The following is a 19253-nucleotide window of genomic DNA, read 5'->3' on the forward strand; positions in this document are numbered from 1 at the left end:
GAGAGAGAGAGAGAGAGAGAGAGAGAGAGAGAGAGAGAGAGAGAGAAAGGCAGGCGGGCAGAAGGAGGATTCAAGTCTGGGATCAGGCCTCAAAGTCTCCGTGGCGTACTTATGAGTTTTGTGAGATAATACTACAGGCACATATATACACGGCTATAGTCATGTATAAATATATAAACAACACAATTGAATTCAGGGCACCAATTCACATCAGATTGATGAATTAAATAAGGCTGAACCTTTTGGGAGGAGGCTTGAGACAGGGTCTGTGTAGCTCAGGTTGCCTCACACATATTATGTAGCTGAGGATAACCTTGAACTTCTGCCTCGACTTCCCAAGTGCTAGGATTACAAGATGTTCCACCACATCTGGCAAGATTGTATCCTGACAACAGTAGATTATTTTAAAAACCGATGAAAACTGCATTTCAATCCATCAGTTAATAACACCCCGTTTCATGAGGCCTGCTATATTACAGTGCTTAGTTAGGCTACACAGAACCCAAGCCATGCGTCATCCTTCCGGAAGCCTACAAGAGGAACCTGATATGATGACAGGATCCCGGGACATACTGAATCTGCAGTCTAGTAAGGGACCACTTACTCGGTGGCAGGTTTACCAAGTGCTCGGATGCTGCTGGAGCTGCAAACAATCCATGAACACAGAAGCGGACGTCACTACTGCAAGGTCACTGCTTTTACCCAGACAGTGAGCCATTCTGAATACTGTTTTGTTTGGTATTTGGTTAGTTCTAGAGACCCAGGAGGGAAATGAGCTATGACAGTTACATGAATACATTCTATGACTATAGCATTCACACACACACACACACACACACACACACACACACACATATCACACACGTGCACGCGCATGATACACACAGACATCATGTCTTTTATGGCTTATGTATGGAATTTCAAACTCTGGACTCCTGCCTTCCCTCTTTGCACTGTCCCATGACAAGGTTAAGCACGTGTATCCCGGGATAGCTTTGTCTTCTTTCTGACCTCCCTCCGTCCTATTTTAGTAGTAAAACATTCTTTTCTTTTTTCTTTTGAGACAAGGTCTTACCATACAGCCTTGGCTGGCCTGGAACTTGCTATGTAGACCAGGCTGGCCTTAAACTGCAGCAATTCCCCAGTTCGGATTTCACGGACCCTTGATTGCAGCTGTGAGTCATTATACTTGCTGTGGTCCTTGCGTCTGAATTGTTTTGTGGTTACTGGGATTGTGGTTACTCTGGGACTTTGCACATGCTGGGTATGTAATGTGTCACTAGGCTATACCCAGAATTCCTTACATTTTGACTAAGAAGTGGAAGAAACTCATGAAATTAGTTTTAATAATAAATTTAAAAATGTAATGATGTCAAAAATATTACCTTTCCAACAAATAATCAGCATAACATTTTTTAGAAAAAAAAAATCTTTTTTTTTGGTTTTTTTTGTTTTTTTTTTTTTTTTTGGTTTTTCGAGACAGGGTTTCTCTGTGTAGCCCTGGCTGGCCTGGAACTCATTCTGTAGTCCAGGCTGGCCTCGAACTCAGAAATCTGCCTGCCTCTGCCTCTCAAGTGCTGGGATTAAAGGCGTGCGCCACCACTGTCCAGCTGAAAAATTCTTGTTTTAACACCTGAACTCTATTTTAATGACTTACTTGTGTATGTGTGTGTGAGAATGAGTTGCCATGGCAAGTTTATGAAGGTGAGAAGACAACTTTCAGAGGCTGGTTCTCTGCTTCCAGCACGTGGGATCTGGGGATCAGTCACAGGTTGTCAAGGTTGGCAGCAAGTGCCTATCCTCTCTACTTATCAGCCCTGTTCCTAGGTGTGTCATAGACCTGTTGTGATAGGTAGCCCAGGCTGGGCTTAAATCTGACTTGGCCTCCCTAGTCCTGGAATTCTGTGAAATCTGCTGTACATTTTATATTTACAGAACATCTCACTTTAGAGCAGCTACATACATCACATGCTCATGTGCCACCCGAGCTAGTTTCTACCTCACTGGGCAGTACAAGTACAGCACACTTAGAGCTTTGACTGTCACACTAGAGAAAGAGAAGCATGCTGTGTTCCCACCAAGTCTTCTCCATAGAGGATGCTAAGAAGAGTGATGTGTGCAAGGGAGATACTGAAGACAGTATGTGATGTCATTTAACTGGGACATATGCTCTTACTGATGGTAAGAGTTCTGAGTTCGGAGGATAGAATGATTAAAAAGTCCCCAAATCCATCTTCATGGAGTTCATAAACAAAGGATGAGAACGAAGTGGGGAAGCAAAGGTACACATTACAACATCCAAGGACTGACCCTTGTGTACCAGACTAAACACAACACATATCTGGGTGAGGTGGCTGCACATATCCTTGGCCCCTATGAAGTATTTTGAGTGGCTTGAGTTTAAAAAACAGGGCTCCATATGAATAGAACCCACTGAGGAGGCTGTAAGCAGACCTTTCAGACACATCTGCAGATGTGGAATCTGAGGAGGAGATACGGAAGGTAAGAGTCTAGAACAGCTTACTTGTTAGCATCTGGCTTTTTGTTTTTTCTATAATCTCTGGACTCCAGTTAACTCAAGTGTAAACTGAAGTGGACGCCACAGAGAGGCTCCTTACAGCTAGAATGACCTATATTTTATTACACAGACCTGGACAGTCTAAAGGATATAAGTGGGACAATATTCATAACAATGTTGAGATGAAAGGTACAAGTTAGAATGTGAGCTTTTTTTTCTCTCTCTCTTTTTTTTGAGACAGGATGTAACATAGGCTGGCTTAGAACTCAATGAGTAGCTGAGGATAGCCTTGAACTCCTCATCTTCCTGTCTCTACCTCTCTAGTGCTGATATTACAGGTATGGGACACAATGCCTGGCTAAAACCAGGATATGTCTCCCATAAAGCAACATGATCTTATACTACTGGATGTGGAGAGGATTATGTGTTCTGATTACCTCTGCATGGCCACAAGGGCTCTGTGAGCTAATAATACACATTAATCTGGGTGAGACATTTCAATGCCCTTTCCACAAATACTTTAAATTGGTTTGAATTTGGTAACAGAGCTCCACTTAGAGCTGGACTTTGACAGCCTGGACATATTTACTGAAGGTAACGACTCATGGTTAGGCTAAATTCCAGCGAGAGAAGGCTGGCCTGCGTGTACTCAGAATCTGACTTTACATGTGCAGCCTCCTTAGACAGGTCTAATCAATTAGGAGAGGCTCGAGCCAGTTGCAGGCTCATTACCCTGCATTCCAGTTGCATGGGTGAAAATGCATTTCAGTCTGTGGCCTGGAACTCATGTATTGCACTTTCTGAAGCCTCTTTCTTATATGAACATATCAAATTATTTTTATTTGGGACATCCTTCTCTCTTTAATTCACTTTGTGAATCATATAGAACAATTACATATGGATCTATAATCAGATACACACATGGCCTAGAGACATGTATGAAGTCAGAGCCTGAGGGAGAAACTCTTACATGAACTGGTGAAGGATAGATTGAGAACAGGGGCTCAAATATCCACCAATAGACGAGCCAGTTCAGCTATCTCTATAGGATGGAACAAGATGAACTGTTACAGAAAATGACATTTTCAAAGAAAAGCACAGAACAGCAAAAGGTCAAGGTCTTGAGAACATAGAGGGTATGTGAATTGGATTCACACTCTTTTTTTGGATGACCAAACAGAACATATTTGATGGTAAAATTCCAATCAAACAAGGGCAGATTTCCTTGAGACTTCTAGGACAGAGCCACATAGAGTCTATTGGTCAGTCTTACACACTTAGCTGTGGGTGAGGCAATGTTCCGAGGTAGAACTGCCAGTCATACCTGTCTGCTTGCCTTCCTCAGGCCTGTCCAGGCAGTCAGTCAGCAGGAAGAGAATATCAATATATACAGCTCTGGTCACCAAGCATGGATTTTGCCTAGAGAAGTAAAGAATAGAGAGTTAACCGCTTGGGCCTTGTGGAGGGGAAAAATAGGTGTTTTCTACTAAGCATGTACTTAGGCAGCTACATTATTCTAAAAAACCGATGGACTACTGTAGGTAGGGAGAAATGAGCGATCTGTAACAGAACGAGTCCCCAAGCCTGTGACAGAGGCTCAGTCACAGTCACTGTTCCACTGCTGTGGAGAGACGCCATGACCAAGGCAACTCATAAAAGAAAACATTTTTTAAAAGATGTATTTTTATTTTATGTATGCGAGTACACTGTTGCTGTCGCTGTCTTCATACACAACAGAATAGGGCTTGGAATCCCTTTACAGATGGTTGTGAGCCACCATGTGGGTGCTGGGAATTGAACTCAGGATCTCTGGAAAAACAGTCAATGCTCCTAACTGCTGAGTCATCTCTGCAGCCCCCAAAGAAAGAATTTAATTGGAGGCTTGCTTATAGCTTCTGAGGACTAGTCCATCACGGTCATGGAAGGGGCCATGGAAGCACTCGGGCACGGTGTATGAGACCTTTCCATCCTGATCCAGGCCCTGTGTGGGCTTTTACAACCTCAAAGCCCACCGCCAGTGACACACTGTCTCCAACCAGGTCACACCTACTTCAACAAAGCCTTGTCTCCTATGGTTGTAATCCTCCTCACACAACTAGGCATTCAAATACAAGAGCCTACGGGCCACTCTTACTCAAATCAGCACGGCGTGTGAGGACCAAGAAGACAAAACTCTGCCCTGCCATGCTCCGATAACCTAAGACTTCAGCATCTATCCTACTGACTTGAAAACAGGGAGAAAGCGTTATGAAGATGTAGTATTCTCCTCTGAGCTGGAGAAAATGGCATGATGGCAGTCACCGGTTATGAAGCCAGGCATTTAAAAGACACCACCTACCAAGTGAAAACGGTCACTGAACGAGAACAGATCAACACGCACCGGAGCTGGGGTCCTCCTAATGCATGAGATGTTTCCTTTTTTCAAAGACTGGCTCATTTTAACCTTGGACCTGTAAGGCAGATCCATAGGCAAGCAGCTTCGATTTTCTTTTTAGGACAGTGCTTGAGGAGCCCTGGCTCTGAGTCCCAGTTCAGCCTGAGACTACATAGGCCTAGATTTGGTGTGCTAAGGACCTGGCCCAGTGGGGTCTGACACAGCTTTTGCCACTTGTTACCGCTGACCTGAGCGGACTGCTGCTCTGTAACAGCACTGACCTTACTGCCTCCCTGTGAGACACTGAGACATTAAGGTGTCAGAGTCCACTGGAAATGGCATCCAAGGCCTGGCAGGTAGAGAAATCTCAGGAAGGTTTAACTTCTGACCTAGGATTCAGGACAGCCTGGTGCTGTGGCTATACATGTGCAGGTCTGCTGGTTCCCTACAGTCTGCTTCCATCATTCTGAGCTGCACACATCCTCCAGCTGCCATACTCTAACATGAAGGCGCACCATCACCATGTGTGGTGGTGCACACCTGTAATCTACCTGTGTGTGCAGAAAAGGTTCTTTCCAGGCATCTTTCTCAACTACTTCTGTACCTTCAACTTCTAAGAACCGTGTCTGTGCGACATGGGGGTGATCAGAGTTCATTTGTCTCTCTCCTTCCACCATCTGGGTTCCAGACCTCTAACTGAGGCCATCAGCCTTGGCAGCAATGCCTTTCCCCCTCTGCCATTTCTCCAGTTCCCCTTATTTTCATTTAAGAAATTTAAAAAAGTATTATTGTGTGTGTGTTGCTCATATGTGTGCTGTGCACACATGCCATAGTACAAACAATGAGGTCAGAGGACAACTCTGTAGAGGTTTTTTTTTTTCTTTTTTAGATTTTTGTTTGTTTGTTTGTTTTTTAAATTTGTTTTTCCTTCCCCCTCTGTGGGTTCTTGGAATTAAACACTGGCCACCAGGCTCGTGCAGTTAATTTTTACCCTCAAGCCATCCCTTTGGCTCTCTAACGTGATCTGAGATGGGTACTCACTGACCCTGAGCTCGACCACCTGGTCAGCAAATCATAGGGATCCCCCTGTCTCTGCTTCCACATCACAGGGATTACACGCATGCCCCGCCATGTCTGGCTTTTACATGGGTTCTAGGATCTGAATTCAGATCCTTACAAGCCTTCTACCAACTAACCAAACACCACCCCAGACCCTTGTCTTTCCTTCCTAATCTTGCCCACCTTTGCCTGTATCTTGTTTCCCTCCAGTTTCTCAGTCACAATTTCTTGTTATTCTTCCTTCTACAATCACATCAGTGTTTAACAGCTGGGGCCATCCTGCTAAAAGACTACTGGGGAATAAAGTCAGAAAACAGGCAGCTAGCCTTGGACAGAGTCACTGAACCACAGGGCTGAGCAGAAAATAGGCAGCTAGCTTTGGATAGAAACTCACTGAACCACAGGGCTGAGCAAATGGCCCTGGGAGCTTTGTGCTAGGTCTGGGGAGAAGAGACAAACAGAATGGTATCGGGCTTCTGAGAAGTCTGCCTAGTGACACAGGGACAGCAGAGATCCCTAGACAAGACCCAACGAGTAAAGAGGAAACATACCAGAGTACACAGGAGAAATGGCAACGGCCTATAAGAACATCAGCGCACTCTGCTGTTTTATTTTGTCTTGTCTTTTGGGGCTGGACTGAGGATTGAACCTAGGATGTCAAGCGCAAGAGACAAGTGTCCTACCACTGAGCTACAGTCTTAGTTCTCATATATGAGTGTGGGCAGGGGAAGATGGGAAGAATTTAGATGGACAAGTTGACCAGAGGGCACTTTGAGATATGATAACACATGGCATATGTGGGAAAGCAAATGTGTTGTTTCAAATGGGTGACCTTAATGTCCTAAAAGTTATTGCTGGCTCCCACATACTATGTGGCATTGCAGTCATAGCCTCTTGCCTGAGTGTTTTCTGGACAAGCTTATGGTAAACTGGTTTGCTTTTAAAACTCAGTGAATAATAGGTTTTTACAATGAGATTTTTTTAATGTTAATGTCTTTTTATATTATTATTATTATTATTATTATTACCACCATTACTATTATTGATAGGGTGTCATATAGCCCAGGCTGGCCTTGAACTTCTTATGTATCAGAGGATATCTTTGAACTCCTGAGTCTCTTGCTTCCACCTCCCAAATATAGATAGATCCATGCCACTGTAAAACCTGCTGATTTTTTAAGTCAAGGTTCATTACTTAGCTCAGGCTGTCCTGAACTTGCAGTGATCCTTCTGCCTGGGCTTCCCAAGTGCTGCATGCAGCAGCTAGCATCCTTTTAAACATTTCTAAATGAACAGACCCCCCCCCCCCCATATTTTGTAAGCATACACTGGCTGCCAAGTGTGCTGGCTTCCTGGATCACTGCAGAGACAGATCGCTCTGGCTTCTCCATAACTGTGAGGCTCTGGGCCAGCTTGTTGCAATCAAAACTATGAAGGCTCCTTAACACACTGCCACTTCAGATCCCATGAACAGAGACTTGTGGTCACAACACAGCCCATGCTGGTTCTGAGGATGTGAGAGAGTGATTCTGGCTGAAGCTCACCATTCATGGCTCCACCCTCCAGAACAGCCATATAACAGGTCCCTGTAGAGTCAAGAGAGTTGAGTCTCACCTGGCTTCTCAGTCAGGAAAATACCTTTTCTCTCTCACTCACTCTGACTTGGATACAGTGTGTGTGAGTGCAGGGTGAGTCAGAGGTTTGTTCTTGGTCTGTCCAAGCCTCTTTGATGAGGGGAATAAAACCCCAAGGAGCAGCAAGCCAGCTGGACAGGAAACAAGCCACACGGTTTAGGGGTGGGGGGAGCTGGGATTTTTTTTTTTTTTTCATCCAAATGAAAAAAATCCTGGCATGGGCATCGTCTAATGAAGATTTATAGTGTTTGAAAAAAAATCAGAACTTGTCAGGATCCAACAGATGGGCTAAACCCAGCAGAATAGTAGTGTTAGAAGGTACAGGAGTCAGGCACGAGGACTACGTTTATATACGAGATGAAATAAAGGCTCTTTGAGAACCTTGCTTTTCTTCCACTACTCTTTCTAAAACTCACTTGTCTTTTTACAAACAGCCACCAGAGAACCTGGTGAGTATGCCTTTGCCTTGGGAAATTTCTGAACTCCATTACATCTTCTGCCCTCTGTCCTAGAAGCTGGGGGCTGGAGATGGAAGGCAGGACATATCCACAATGGTCCCAGTGTTTAGAGGATGGCAGGAGCTCTTGGGAAGCCTGTGATAAATTATTTACCTCTCTTGGCCCTTCCGGAATCCCAGAGGCTGCCGATTTGTTTTAACTGAGGCCTATTCATTCAGAAGACATCTACTCAGAAGTTACTAGATACCAGGAAGAGTGCTAGGGTCTGGAAAGATGGACATGACACAGTCACTGCCCTCAAGGACTGCAGCGTATATGGACCACGTCATCAGTTATGAAGTAAACTGGTGGAACATAGCCCATGAAAGAGACAGGACGGAGACAGGAAAGAGGTCGGGGGGGGGGGAGAGAGAGAGAGAGAGAGAGAGAGAGAGAGAGAGAGAGAGAAGAGAAGAGAAGAGACAGTAAACGCCAAGAGTATTCTACAAGTTTCAGTACNTGGAACATAGCCCATGAAAGAGACAGGACGGAGACAGGAAAGAGGTCGGGGGGGGGGGGGGGAGAGAGAGAGAGAGAGAGAGAGAGAGAGAAGAGAAGAGAAGAGACAGTAAACGCCAAGAGTATTCTACAAGTTTCAGTACCTTAGATATAGGGTTTCCAAAACATTTTTGCACAGAATGATTAATCTTTCTTTAAATAAGAAATAATTAATGAAATATAACAGTTTTAAGTAAAATATCTGAATATGTAACTTTTAAATTCTTTTTCTAGGTAAAGACACACCTTCCACTGCACTGAATGAATGGTGTCAGTGAGGTTATGAGTACGCTGAAAGCTAACATTTCTGAAATCAAACCTGCTGAGTCTTAAGAAACTGAATTGGATTCCCTAGGGGGGTTGGGGGGGGAGCTTTTTTGTTTGTTTTCGAGACAGAGTTTCTCTGTGTAGCCCTGGCTGTCCTACAACTCTGTAGACAAGGCTGGTCTTGAACTCACAGAGCTCCTCTGCCTCTGCTTCCCAAGGGCTGGGATTAAAGGTGTGTGCCACCACGTTTATAACTCTGCCTGGCATGGAACTTGCTATGTAGACCAGGCTGGCCTTGAGCTTGTTGTAGTTCTCCTGGTTCTGCCTCCCAGAATCTGCTGCAGGTTTTAAGAGGTGAGTGGGCAAATTATTAGCTATTATTCACAATTTCAAGTCATACTAGATTTCTCCAAGTCAGCATGTGTCTAGTGTATCTGTGTGTATGCATGTACATAGATGCACACATATTTATTGGCCACCATGTAAAAGGTTTTTTTGGGGGGGTTATGCTATTTTTTTGTCTATTTACAACAAAACAAATACTTGAAAGATATTAGTTTAGTGGGAGAAACATACAGACTCTCTCATAGGATGGGGGCATGAAAGACGGACCAAGAGACGAATATGAAGTCTGCTAGGAGAGAGGAGATTGACCTGGTGAGGAGTCTGGACAGCAGGCCGGCACAGACCCCAGCAGAGGAAGTGGTACACCTGGAAACTTAGGTCCACAGCATCTCTAGAGAATGTAGAGTTGAGAGATGAGGAGCAGACCCAGAAGGGAGTGCTGCGGGAAGGATGAACAGGGGCCAGATCTTAGAGCTGATGAATTGTAAAGTGCTCTGAAGCCTAAAGGGCCGAAGTTCCTGTGGATCATCCCATCAGCTCAAATCACACTGAAAGACCCGGATGTCCACGAAATACTGTGAACCCACAGGGACTCTATCGGAGACAATCCACTTTGTATATGCAACAGCAAACTCTTCCATAAGAATCCACCGTTATATTCAGAGAGGGCTGGAAACAACTGTTCGGCTATATGCTCCTGGTGTTGGCATTTAAATCAGGAAACCTTATCTGGACTCCCCAAGGAACTATTCCCCAAGCTCTGGGTAGACCCAAGGCTAAGGTCTACTGAATACTACAGGGGTATCCTGCAGCAAGATTAGAGAGAAGGAAGGGAAAAAACAAACCCAAAGAGCAATGAAAAGGAATGTCCTGAAGGAGGAGGGGGCTGGAGACATGGAAAGTCATTGAGTTAGCCGGAGGAAAAAGGAGGAGGTGCCAGACATACATCAGTTATAGCTGACATGTCTGAATAATGGGATCTTGAGTCGCAGCAAGGGCTCCTCCTGGTCTGGGTACTTCAAACTGTAGATCAAAGAAGCCAGCAAAGAATAGGAGCTTCTGGCTGAAAGCGAGAAGGAGCTCCGGCCTTCAGCAGGCCCACGCAGGGGCTGTGCTCACCGGGAGGAGTAGCAGGGAAGAACAAAAATGGCCATCAGATCAGGGAAGAAGGAAGGTGGACAGAGAAGGTGCAGGAGGAAGGAGAGGAGGCCAGAAAATGGCAGAGAAGGGGCCCATTTGTACATAATGTCTGCACACCCTGTTGTGACTGGGCTCGTGACCCTTGGCTGCTGTGCTGGGCCCTTTATTTGCAAGCTTGTCTTCTAGGGATGCCTTTCCTGACCAGCCTCAGAGGAGCTGCTGTGCTCGCCAACGCTCTGCTGACAGTCCCTGGGTTTCCCGACTGTCCCTCTTAGCAATCTCAGCAGCTCAGCATGGTTGTGGAGGCTGTCCACAGAGCTCGTGTTTGCCTACAGAGCTGCTGTGGCTAGGATGTAGGAGGTCTTCCTTTGATGCAGACCACATTAAGCCATGTAAACGTGGAAGTGTAAATTAAATAGAGAAGCTCCTGCTCCCATTCTGAGGTCCATTTTACCACAGCCTGGGCAACTAACCAGCATATGGCATTCTTGGAGAAACAAATGGAGATTTGTTTAAGCCACGATGCCAAATGGTCATGAATTGCAGAATATGTAATTTTAAACAAGCTATTTCCCTCCACAGTACCAGCTAGGATTCAGAGCTGCAGGCAAGCCAGCTGGCAGCAACATGTGGGGTTGGCAGGCTACCTAGTCTGAGATTACCTTGTCCTCATAAGGGGCTGGTGCTGGTGGGCTGGGTGATTACTGCAACTAAACCCACTAGTGCACATACCCCAAATGGAGAAACTGCCATGTAGCCCTCCTTCTTGGGCTCTTAAAATGAAGCCTTTCCCCAGTGCCCTGTTTTGGTATGGGCCAGTCTTTAGGGCTATTTGACCCTAAGTTGGAAGTGTCTGGAAAAGTAACAAAGGCCCAGTAACTATCCCTCCATGGCTCCAGGGGGAACAGCTTTTCTCTGAGAGGGGAGGATTCAGAAGAGCTGAGGCCTTTACCCTTTGGCCAGTCCTGGGGAAGCACAGCACAGGCCGACCTACAGTCTGTGGAAGGCACGGGGGGGCCTCTTCTCAAGGCAGGTCTGAAAGCAAGCCTGTTCTGCTTCCCTTCCGCCACACACAAGGGGACTCCTGCAATCTCAAGCCATGACTTCCCCTGTTGCTGCATGAAGGCTCACCTGGTCTGCTCAGAGGGTCCTTAGGGAGCCCCTGGACTCCCAGCGTCTTTTGTGTTTTTCCATCCTTCTATTAAGCACCTTTTTCTTATTAATGCACTACTATTCAAGCTGTGTGCAGAGAATGATGAAAAGGAGACCTTGTGTGGGTTTTGGGATTTGTTCAAAGTCTGGGAAATGGTTTTATGAGAGATGCATGTTTCCCTCCCTCTGTGACTTTTTTTAAAAGTAAAGTTTAATATGCTGCCAGAGAAATTGCTGGTTAATAACTTAATAAGCTATGAGCTGGGAATTATGGGAAATAAGTAGTATCTAAGAAAACCTTCTTTGTAGTTTGGTCATGGAGGCTACCTAGCACTGATTATGCTATAGGATGCGAACAGAGCCTCTATTCTACCTAGCATTGATTATGCTATAGGATGCAAATAGAGCCTCTATTCTACCTAGTACTGATTATGCTATAGGATGTGAACAGAGCCTCTATTCTACCTAGCATTGATTATGCTATAGGATGTGAACAGAGCCTCTATTCTTCCAGCTCACTTTCCAGCAGCAGACAAAGGTAAGCAAGCAAGGAAAATGGCAACTTCTGGATGCTGAATGACAAGTCTGGATGTATCATGGGGAGAATTTCTTATCGCATGTCTGACAAACTATGGTCATGTGAAGTTGGCAAGGTATAGGCTTGGGCCTCAGTTCCAGCAATAAGAGCAATGGAAGAACAGTATACCACATTTTATGAAAAGGTTATCTTTAAAAATATTTTTCTTTAATTTTATCTTTTTACTAAGAAACATAGACATTATTTTTCCATTTTTCAGAATCAACAACACTGTTTATAGAGCTCAAGTGACCTCCCCCAAATCAGGGCAAAGCCAAGAATAGAGTCAAGGTTTTCCAGACAAACACATTGTATTTATGTTTCAAACACAACTTCTGAAGAGAGACAGTGTGCCAAGCATAAAGGGCATGCTGGTGTGCACCCACACATGCCAGTGTTGGGCCTCTTTCCAGCATGCCTGACAATGCTAACATAGCCTAAGCTATTAGACCATAAATACCCCTCTCATGTGCTTGGCTCTTTCACATTGCAAAGCTATTATTACTATGTCTTTTCTAGCCTTCTCCATTTTTCTTTCTTTCCTTCCTTCCTTCCTTCCTTCCTTCCTTCCTTCCTTCCTTCCTTCCTTCCTTCCTTCCTTCCTTCCTTCCTTCCTTCCTTCCTTCCTTCCTTCCTTCCTTCCTTCCTTCCAATATGAGTTCTGCATGGCCTGGAATTCCCTCTGTAGACCAGGCTGGCCTCAAACTCATAGAGCTCTCCCTGCCTCTGCCTCCCAAGTGCTGGGATCAGAGGTTTGAGACACCACACAGGCTTATCCTAACTTTAGAGCTTTCAGCTCTGAAGATAAAAATGGGGCCTGTGGATGGGATGGGACAGGCCACACTAGTGGGCTTCAGGGACTGCCTGGCAGTACTTCTCCTGATCTTACTATAGTATGCTCTCCCCAAGCCCCAGGCTTGAGGCTTCCTGTTAAACTACCTCAAGAAGTAGGCCCTCCTCAGAACACAGGCTGTGGGCTGCTGAGGGCTCTTCATGCTCAGAGTAATGAGTCTCTGAGCCTGCACAGGAAGGTGTTTCCAGAGCCTTGCAGGCCGCTGCGATCACTGTCGAGGCCTAGGCACCACAAGTAGTTGAGGGAGGGCAGGGAGGAGTGCAGTGCAGCGAGGCAGGGCGGGCCTCTTCCATACTGCTCCCTTATCCACGCACACACCAGCCCTTTCCCTACAAGTCTTCCTGGAAGAGGGCTAAACCCTGGCCACACAGGGCATTTGGGTTACCAGGGCCCAATCAGCTCAATAATGAGGCAGGGAAGGGACGTATTGCCCTAAAGTCTGATCAGAGTTACTGACTCCAGAGGTACTACCTCTAAAAGAGCACTACTACAGGACAGCTGAGTGACCGGAGAACTAACTTACTCACACACCAGAATCTACACTCTGCTTGGCAGAGAAGCCGCAGCAGCCTGCTGGAGCGGGCCTCTCAGGAAGAGGTCTAGAACAGCAGCCTTTGATGGCAAAGTCTAGAGCTGGGTCCTGTATAGGAGAGCGGCTTCTGCAAGAGGCCTGGGAACAGTGCAGGCTTACAGGATCTTCTACAAGGATGATCAGGCAGCAGGAGGCAGGGCAAAAGGCAAATCAGATTTTTTACTTTCTCCCCAAGTGGAGCCATCTTCTGGGGGACCACATGTCTGTTACAATGGCTGCCCAATCCCTTGCCAATCATCTCTTCTGCATATTTATTTATTTATTTATTTATTTATTTGAAACATGGAGTCAGGGTACTTCTTTAGTCCACTGTGCTTCCAGTGGGACGGAAGCCATACAGGTCGTCCCCAGGCCTCGCCCCTGACTGAACTATACTAACCATCTCTACTATGTTAGCTCCAGCATCTTGATTGTCCACAAAAGCTTCTTTCTGAGGGAAGAATTTCACCAGATGAGATAATCTTTACATTCCCTTTCCAAGTGTAAACTCCATGGTTCTATGGTCCTCTTAACAAAACACAAAGATGCAAGCCATGCTATTTCCTACTGGTGACCTGCAAACTGCTGCGGGAGCGTGTGAAAATTTGGATTTCAAGTCTAGGCAGCTGCCTCTCACCAGTGTCTTCCTGAGACCAGTGATTGTCTCCTAAAGCCGTGGACCAAGTACAAATTCCTTTAAGGGCCACCCCATATGGTCTCTTACCCAATCTTGCACAACATCTCTTCTGGTTCTATCAGCCCACTGCTCATGCTGCGTGATGCAGATGTTCCATTCTGACAGGTTCTTTTCCATCACTTGTGGTATGCCAAACCACACTCCTGCTCTAAAGCTAATCTCAAACATCCAGCTCCCTGAGAAAGCCTTTTTGTCTGTACTTTTGTACCTACTACCTTATGTACCTATTTGAGCTCCACTATTGGTTAACTGTTTCATGACACTGAACTGCATTATAACCAGACCATGACAACAGAGGCCCTAATGAGGCTCTAGTCCATATGCTGAGAGTGCTCACCACAATGCTGAGCTCTGTACTAAGGTTCCTTGGTGCATGAGGAGCAGATATTGTTTCTTAATCAACAAAGGCTGTTCTGTATCCACACAACCTCTCTCATTCTGCAATCATACAGCATTAGCCTTATCGAACAATTAAACCTCACCTAGCCTGTAAAGAAGGTCTCTTTCCCCTGGAACACTTCCTTGATTCCTCAACCTACAAGCTCGCATTTATTGCTTCCATTTCAGCTCTATAGTGACTCATTTCAGCCCTCATTAAACTCTTACTTGCTTATGGTTAATCTGTTCTTGTCTTGGTCAGACTTGGTTTTTTGTTTGTTTTAAGAGATTTATTTTTTATTTTATATATATATGGGTATTTGTCTGTATGTATGTCTGCATACCATGTGCATGCCTGCTGCCTTTAGAGGACCAGATCTCCTGGGACTGGAGTTACAAATAATTGTTAGTTGCTAGAAACCAAACCCAAGTACTCTGCAAGAATAACAAGTGGCCTTAACCCACTGGGCCATCTCCCTTGTATCCCTGAGTGGTTTCTGAAACAGAGACAATATCTTCCATGTTATATTTTGGCTGATGAGACAGGGTTTCCCTATGCTGCCTAGGCAAGGTTGAACTGGCAGCAATTCTTCTGCCCCAGCCTCCTGAGTGCTGGAATTATAAGGTCACACCCACTATGCACTAAAAGTATCATTCATTTTCCTACTACATTGTTCTCTAGTGTATGTGAACTGGAATTGGTTTTAATTCACTGGAAATGGCTCAAGGAAGATGCTGGTTTATCTAAGAGACAGAACTTGATATACATTAAAAGGAAAAAAAAAATACTGTACTAGGGCTCTACATAGTATTATGAAAATGCAAGTCAGACAATGACAATATTGTGCAAACCTTCTAACAGCAACAGTCCACCCCACTCTCCCAAGATCAACAGCACTGAGTGGAGGAAGATAGTTATTTCTGTGCCTTCAAACAAGCTTATTACTAACTCCAGGGTGAGGCTGCAGATTTCGGTATTTAAAAAGCACAAAGCTTCATCAGTTGGGGACTGAATGTCTGGCACACAACTGTGTGAAGGGACTACCTTTCATTTTCCACTGCAGTATGACGATCGGACCCGGACCTGGGCTCAGTTAAACATTCTAATTGCATCTGACTGCTTTGCCCTGACTAAGCTTGCATAAGCCCAGCTGTCAGCAAGAAACACTTCCAATTTCACTTCTTAAACAGCTTGCTCCTTGTTGCATTTGCAAAAGTAGTATGTAATAAAGGGAATGTTTTGCACCTTGTTTCACAGGTTTGGGTTGAAATGTAACTTCATACTTTTGTTGTTTTAAAAATACAAACAGGATCTCCTTTCAAGGTATCATGGCCTTAAACACTCCTGAGATGTCTGAAAGGGAAGAAATTTGGGTCTAAGAATACAGCAATTCCACCTGTCCCATCAGTTCTTCACCAGGTTGAAGGTGACCTCAAGCAGGCTGCGTTAGAGGACTGAAGAAGAGGACTGAAGAAGAGGGCTGAAGAAGCCCTAGGGAGTATCCTCTCCCCAGAGTCTGACTGAGAGTAAAGCAGTGGTCACATTCCCACTCCCTCTGTCTGTCCCTCAGATGTCGAGAAGAGGGACTGCTGGGGAAACCTTTTAGACAAAAGAAGGGAGGGGGAGGAGAAAAAGGAGAGGTGGGGGAAGAAAAGAGAAAAAGGGAAGGCAAGCACCAAGCCCAGCCCACCCCCACACGAAAGCAGCCACTGCCAGGGCCAGGTGTGCTACGTGACTATCCAGCCTTGTCGAGACTCGTGTGCCTTCTAGTCTTGGCAGGGACCACAAATGATAGCCTTTCAATGCCCCACGATCACTCGACTACAGCAGCCCCTCTGGGCTGGACTCCTGCCAGTGGCAATGGAGGTGGGACAGCAAGCTGCAGCATGGCTGAGAGCTTAGCCACACTGTTTCTCAGGTCACTGCAAAAGAGGGAGCTACTTCCTGTGGAGGAGAGCAGTCCAGAACATAGGAGACTGGGGAGAGGCTGGGGCCATGGGAAAGCAGAATCAGACCCAAGCCCCAGTCTTTCTGCCCTGGCAGTGTAGTGTCTTGTGTGAATAAATCTGGTGGTTAGAAAAGAAATGCTGTCTTCAGCTGTTGTGAAGCAAATGGAATTTTTTTTTAGAGCAGATTCTGTAGCTGGCGACAGACCTCTGGGGAAGACCTGGGATTGCCACACAGAAGCAAGCCCCAGCCGTGTCTCTATAAGCACATTTTACTCACATCCTTAAACCCATAGGCCCTCAAGTGGAACAGCACTCAACTTACTGGGGACTAGTAAAGAAGGGAGACACAGGGGTGGGAGGAGTGTTCAAAGGAAGCTGAATAGGAAGTGGATCCTGTTACAGTTCACAGTTTGCAAGTCAGAGCTGTCTTGAGGGGCCAAGTACTAGAGTTGGCCCCTAGAGTAGCTCTTCAGCAAACACAAGCTCTCCCATACCTATTCCCTTCATCAACACCATTTTACTGAAACAAACAACCCCCCAAACACCCCCCCCTCCACATTTCCAAGGTTGCTTTCTTACTAACCTTGAGATCTATTCTTATATTCTCAAGAGCCTGTTTTCTTCATCAGACTATCAAACTTATTTAACAGAATGACAAATATCCAACTGCATGCCAACAAAGCACTGTTCCCCCCACAGGCCCTGAGGCCACAGGGATGGCTGCCTGAACCAAGAAATGTAACTTCTCCACAGTGTCCTGGTACCATGCAGCCTGATATTGGGAGAGCCTGCAGGCCTAATGCCTTTGGTAGTCTTGAGTCTGCTTCTGCCCAGCAAGGGAGAGTGAGGCCATGGGCATGGGAAGAACATTTCTAACTGGGTTCTAGAACTACAGTGGCTGATGTCTTAGCCTTTGCTAAGGTCATAAACTATGAACTATGTCTCAGGGTCAACATCAGGTCTCACCTGGAGCTGGCCAGTACTTAGGTTCTTAGGTCCTACCTTCAGTCTAACTAGTGACTTCTGAGAAGATGTTCTGAGAAGCTCTATTCTAGACACTAAGTCCTAAGTCCCCCCATGACAAACAGTGTCTGGACACATGGAGACAGTAAGGTCTGGGAAAAAGCTTGACAAGGACTTGGCAGCTGAGTACAAATAGTAGCAGTTTTCAGTGGGGGCCACTCCTGTTCAGCTGTGTGGATGGATGGATTCTCCTGACCTCTGAGGGTTACATCTCTCCACATAGGGCCGAGGAGTGAGGTTACACCGACTTCATGGGGTTTTCCATATTTAAAATCCCAAATCCAGGAGTTTTCTTTCCTGAAAACATGTTTTGTTGCCCTCTTTACACTGCTCTGTGGTTTTAAGAAATAGTTGCAGTGCTTAATACAGTCTGGCCTAGCCCAGAAAAGGCTGACAAAGTGACCTGAGTACTGTCTACTCTACTTAAGCCACATCTTAAAAGATGAAAATGCAACATGACCTTCTGGGACAATGACCACATGAGGGTCCCTGGCTTCAGTGGACTTGGGAAGGCAAAGGCATTTACTTCTACTGCAGAGTCTCTCAGGGTGGGAGTCGACACTGGTACGTTTTAAATCTTCCCTGGTGATTCTAGCATTCTAGCCTGAGCATCAGGAACTATTGTTTGGAATGAAAACTTACTACCAGCCAACCTGGCATTTGTTAGTGCCAAGACCAGGAGTCACAGTCTCCTGTGGGGATCCTAATGGGAGAAGTGGCTGGGTGAGGACAGCAGTGATGTATGCAAAGCACGCTCTATTGAGAGCGACAACCAGAACCCGAGTGGTAGTGTCCCAGTGTCATCCCAGCAGTAGGAGGGCTGTGGCTGGCCTAGGCTAAGGAGCAAGGCTCTGTCTCAAAGAAAAATTAAAGCTATCACCATCTCCACTCTCCCAGGAGGAGGAGAGCAAGACAGAATGTGCAAGCAAGCACACACAGCTTGCTACCAGGATCTGAACAAGTTGTTAGTTTGTTACCTGGCACGCCTGGCAGAGCACACAGTACACACAGGCCCTAGTGGTACCCTTGGAAAGCCCAGGGAAAAGTCCTTATGAAGCAGAAACAAAAGGTTAAAGTGTGTCAGTTACTGTGTTAAAACATTAGAGGTAAAACATAACTATACTTGTTTGCCTTATCTCTGAACTTATGCCAAACTAAACTAGTGTTATACACAGGGTGTGTCTCCACAGAAAAGTTAATTTTCTAATACCAAGAGCATTTTGAGATAAACTCATGGAATCATATATACTGATTGCTTCATCCAGAGCTTGGTACAAAATAGGCATTCCAAAAATAACTTTTAAAAACCCTTAAACTTTTGGCCAAGGTCTCCATGCACTGCTTGTGGGACGAGGAACTCATACTGTACAGCAGCTGTAACACTGCCATGTTTCTCAAGAGACTTAGTCGACTTTTAGGAATGAAACCTAAGGCCAGAGTTACAGACTGACTCCACACACACATAGTCACACACAGATTTTTAACTAGGACGTTATTTAGGACATTAAAAAGTAGAACAATGAAGCCAATCATAGTGGCACATGCTTTTAATCCCAGCGCACTTGGGAGGCAGAGGCAGGTGGGTCTTGGTGAGTTTCAGGAGAGTAAGAACTGTATAATGAGGCCCAATCTCAAAACAAACCAACGAACCCAATCTCTCTCCTCTCCTCTCCTCTCCTCTCTCTCTCCTCTCCCTCTCCTCTCCCTCTCCCTCTCCCTC

The 19253-nt window shown here is 45.6% G+C and overlaps 1 protein-coding gene across 4 annotated transcripts in view; it reads right to left on the minus strand.

Annotated features, from left to right (window-relative positions):
* Positions 1-19253, minus strand: part of Thada (THADA armadillo repeat containing) — a 294404-nt gene that overhangs the window by 67347 nt on the left and 207804 nt on the right. For all 4 annotated transcript variants that reach the window (XM_029531298.1, XM_029531301.1, XM_029531299.1 and 1 more), the window contains one exon: positions 3843-3937. In XM_029531298.1, the coding sequence (XP_029387158.1) occupies positions 3843-3937 (95 nt within the window). The remainder of the gene's footprint in view (positions 1-3842; positions 3938-19253) is intronic.

Source organism: Mus pahari, chromosome 18, assembly GCF_900095145.1.
Source record: "Mus pahari chromosome 18, PAHARI_EIJ_v1.1, whole genome shotgun sequence".
Lineage (NCBI taxonomy): Eukaryota > Metazoa > Chordata > Mammalia > Rodentia > Muridae > Mus > Mus pahari.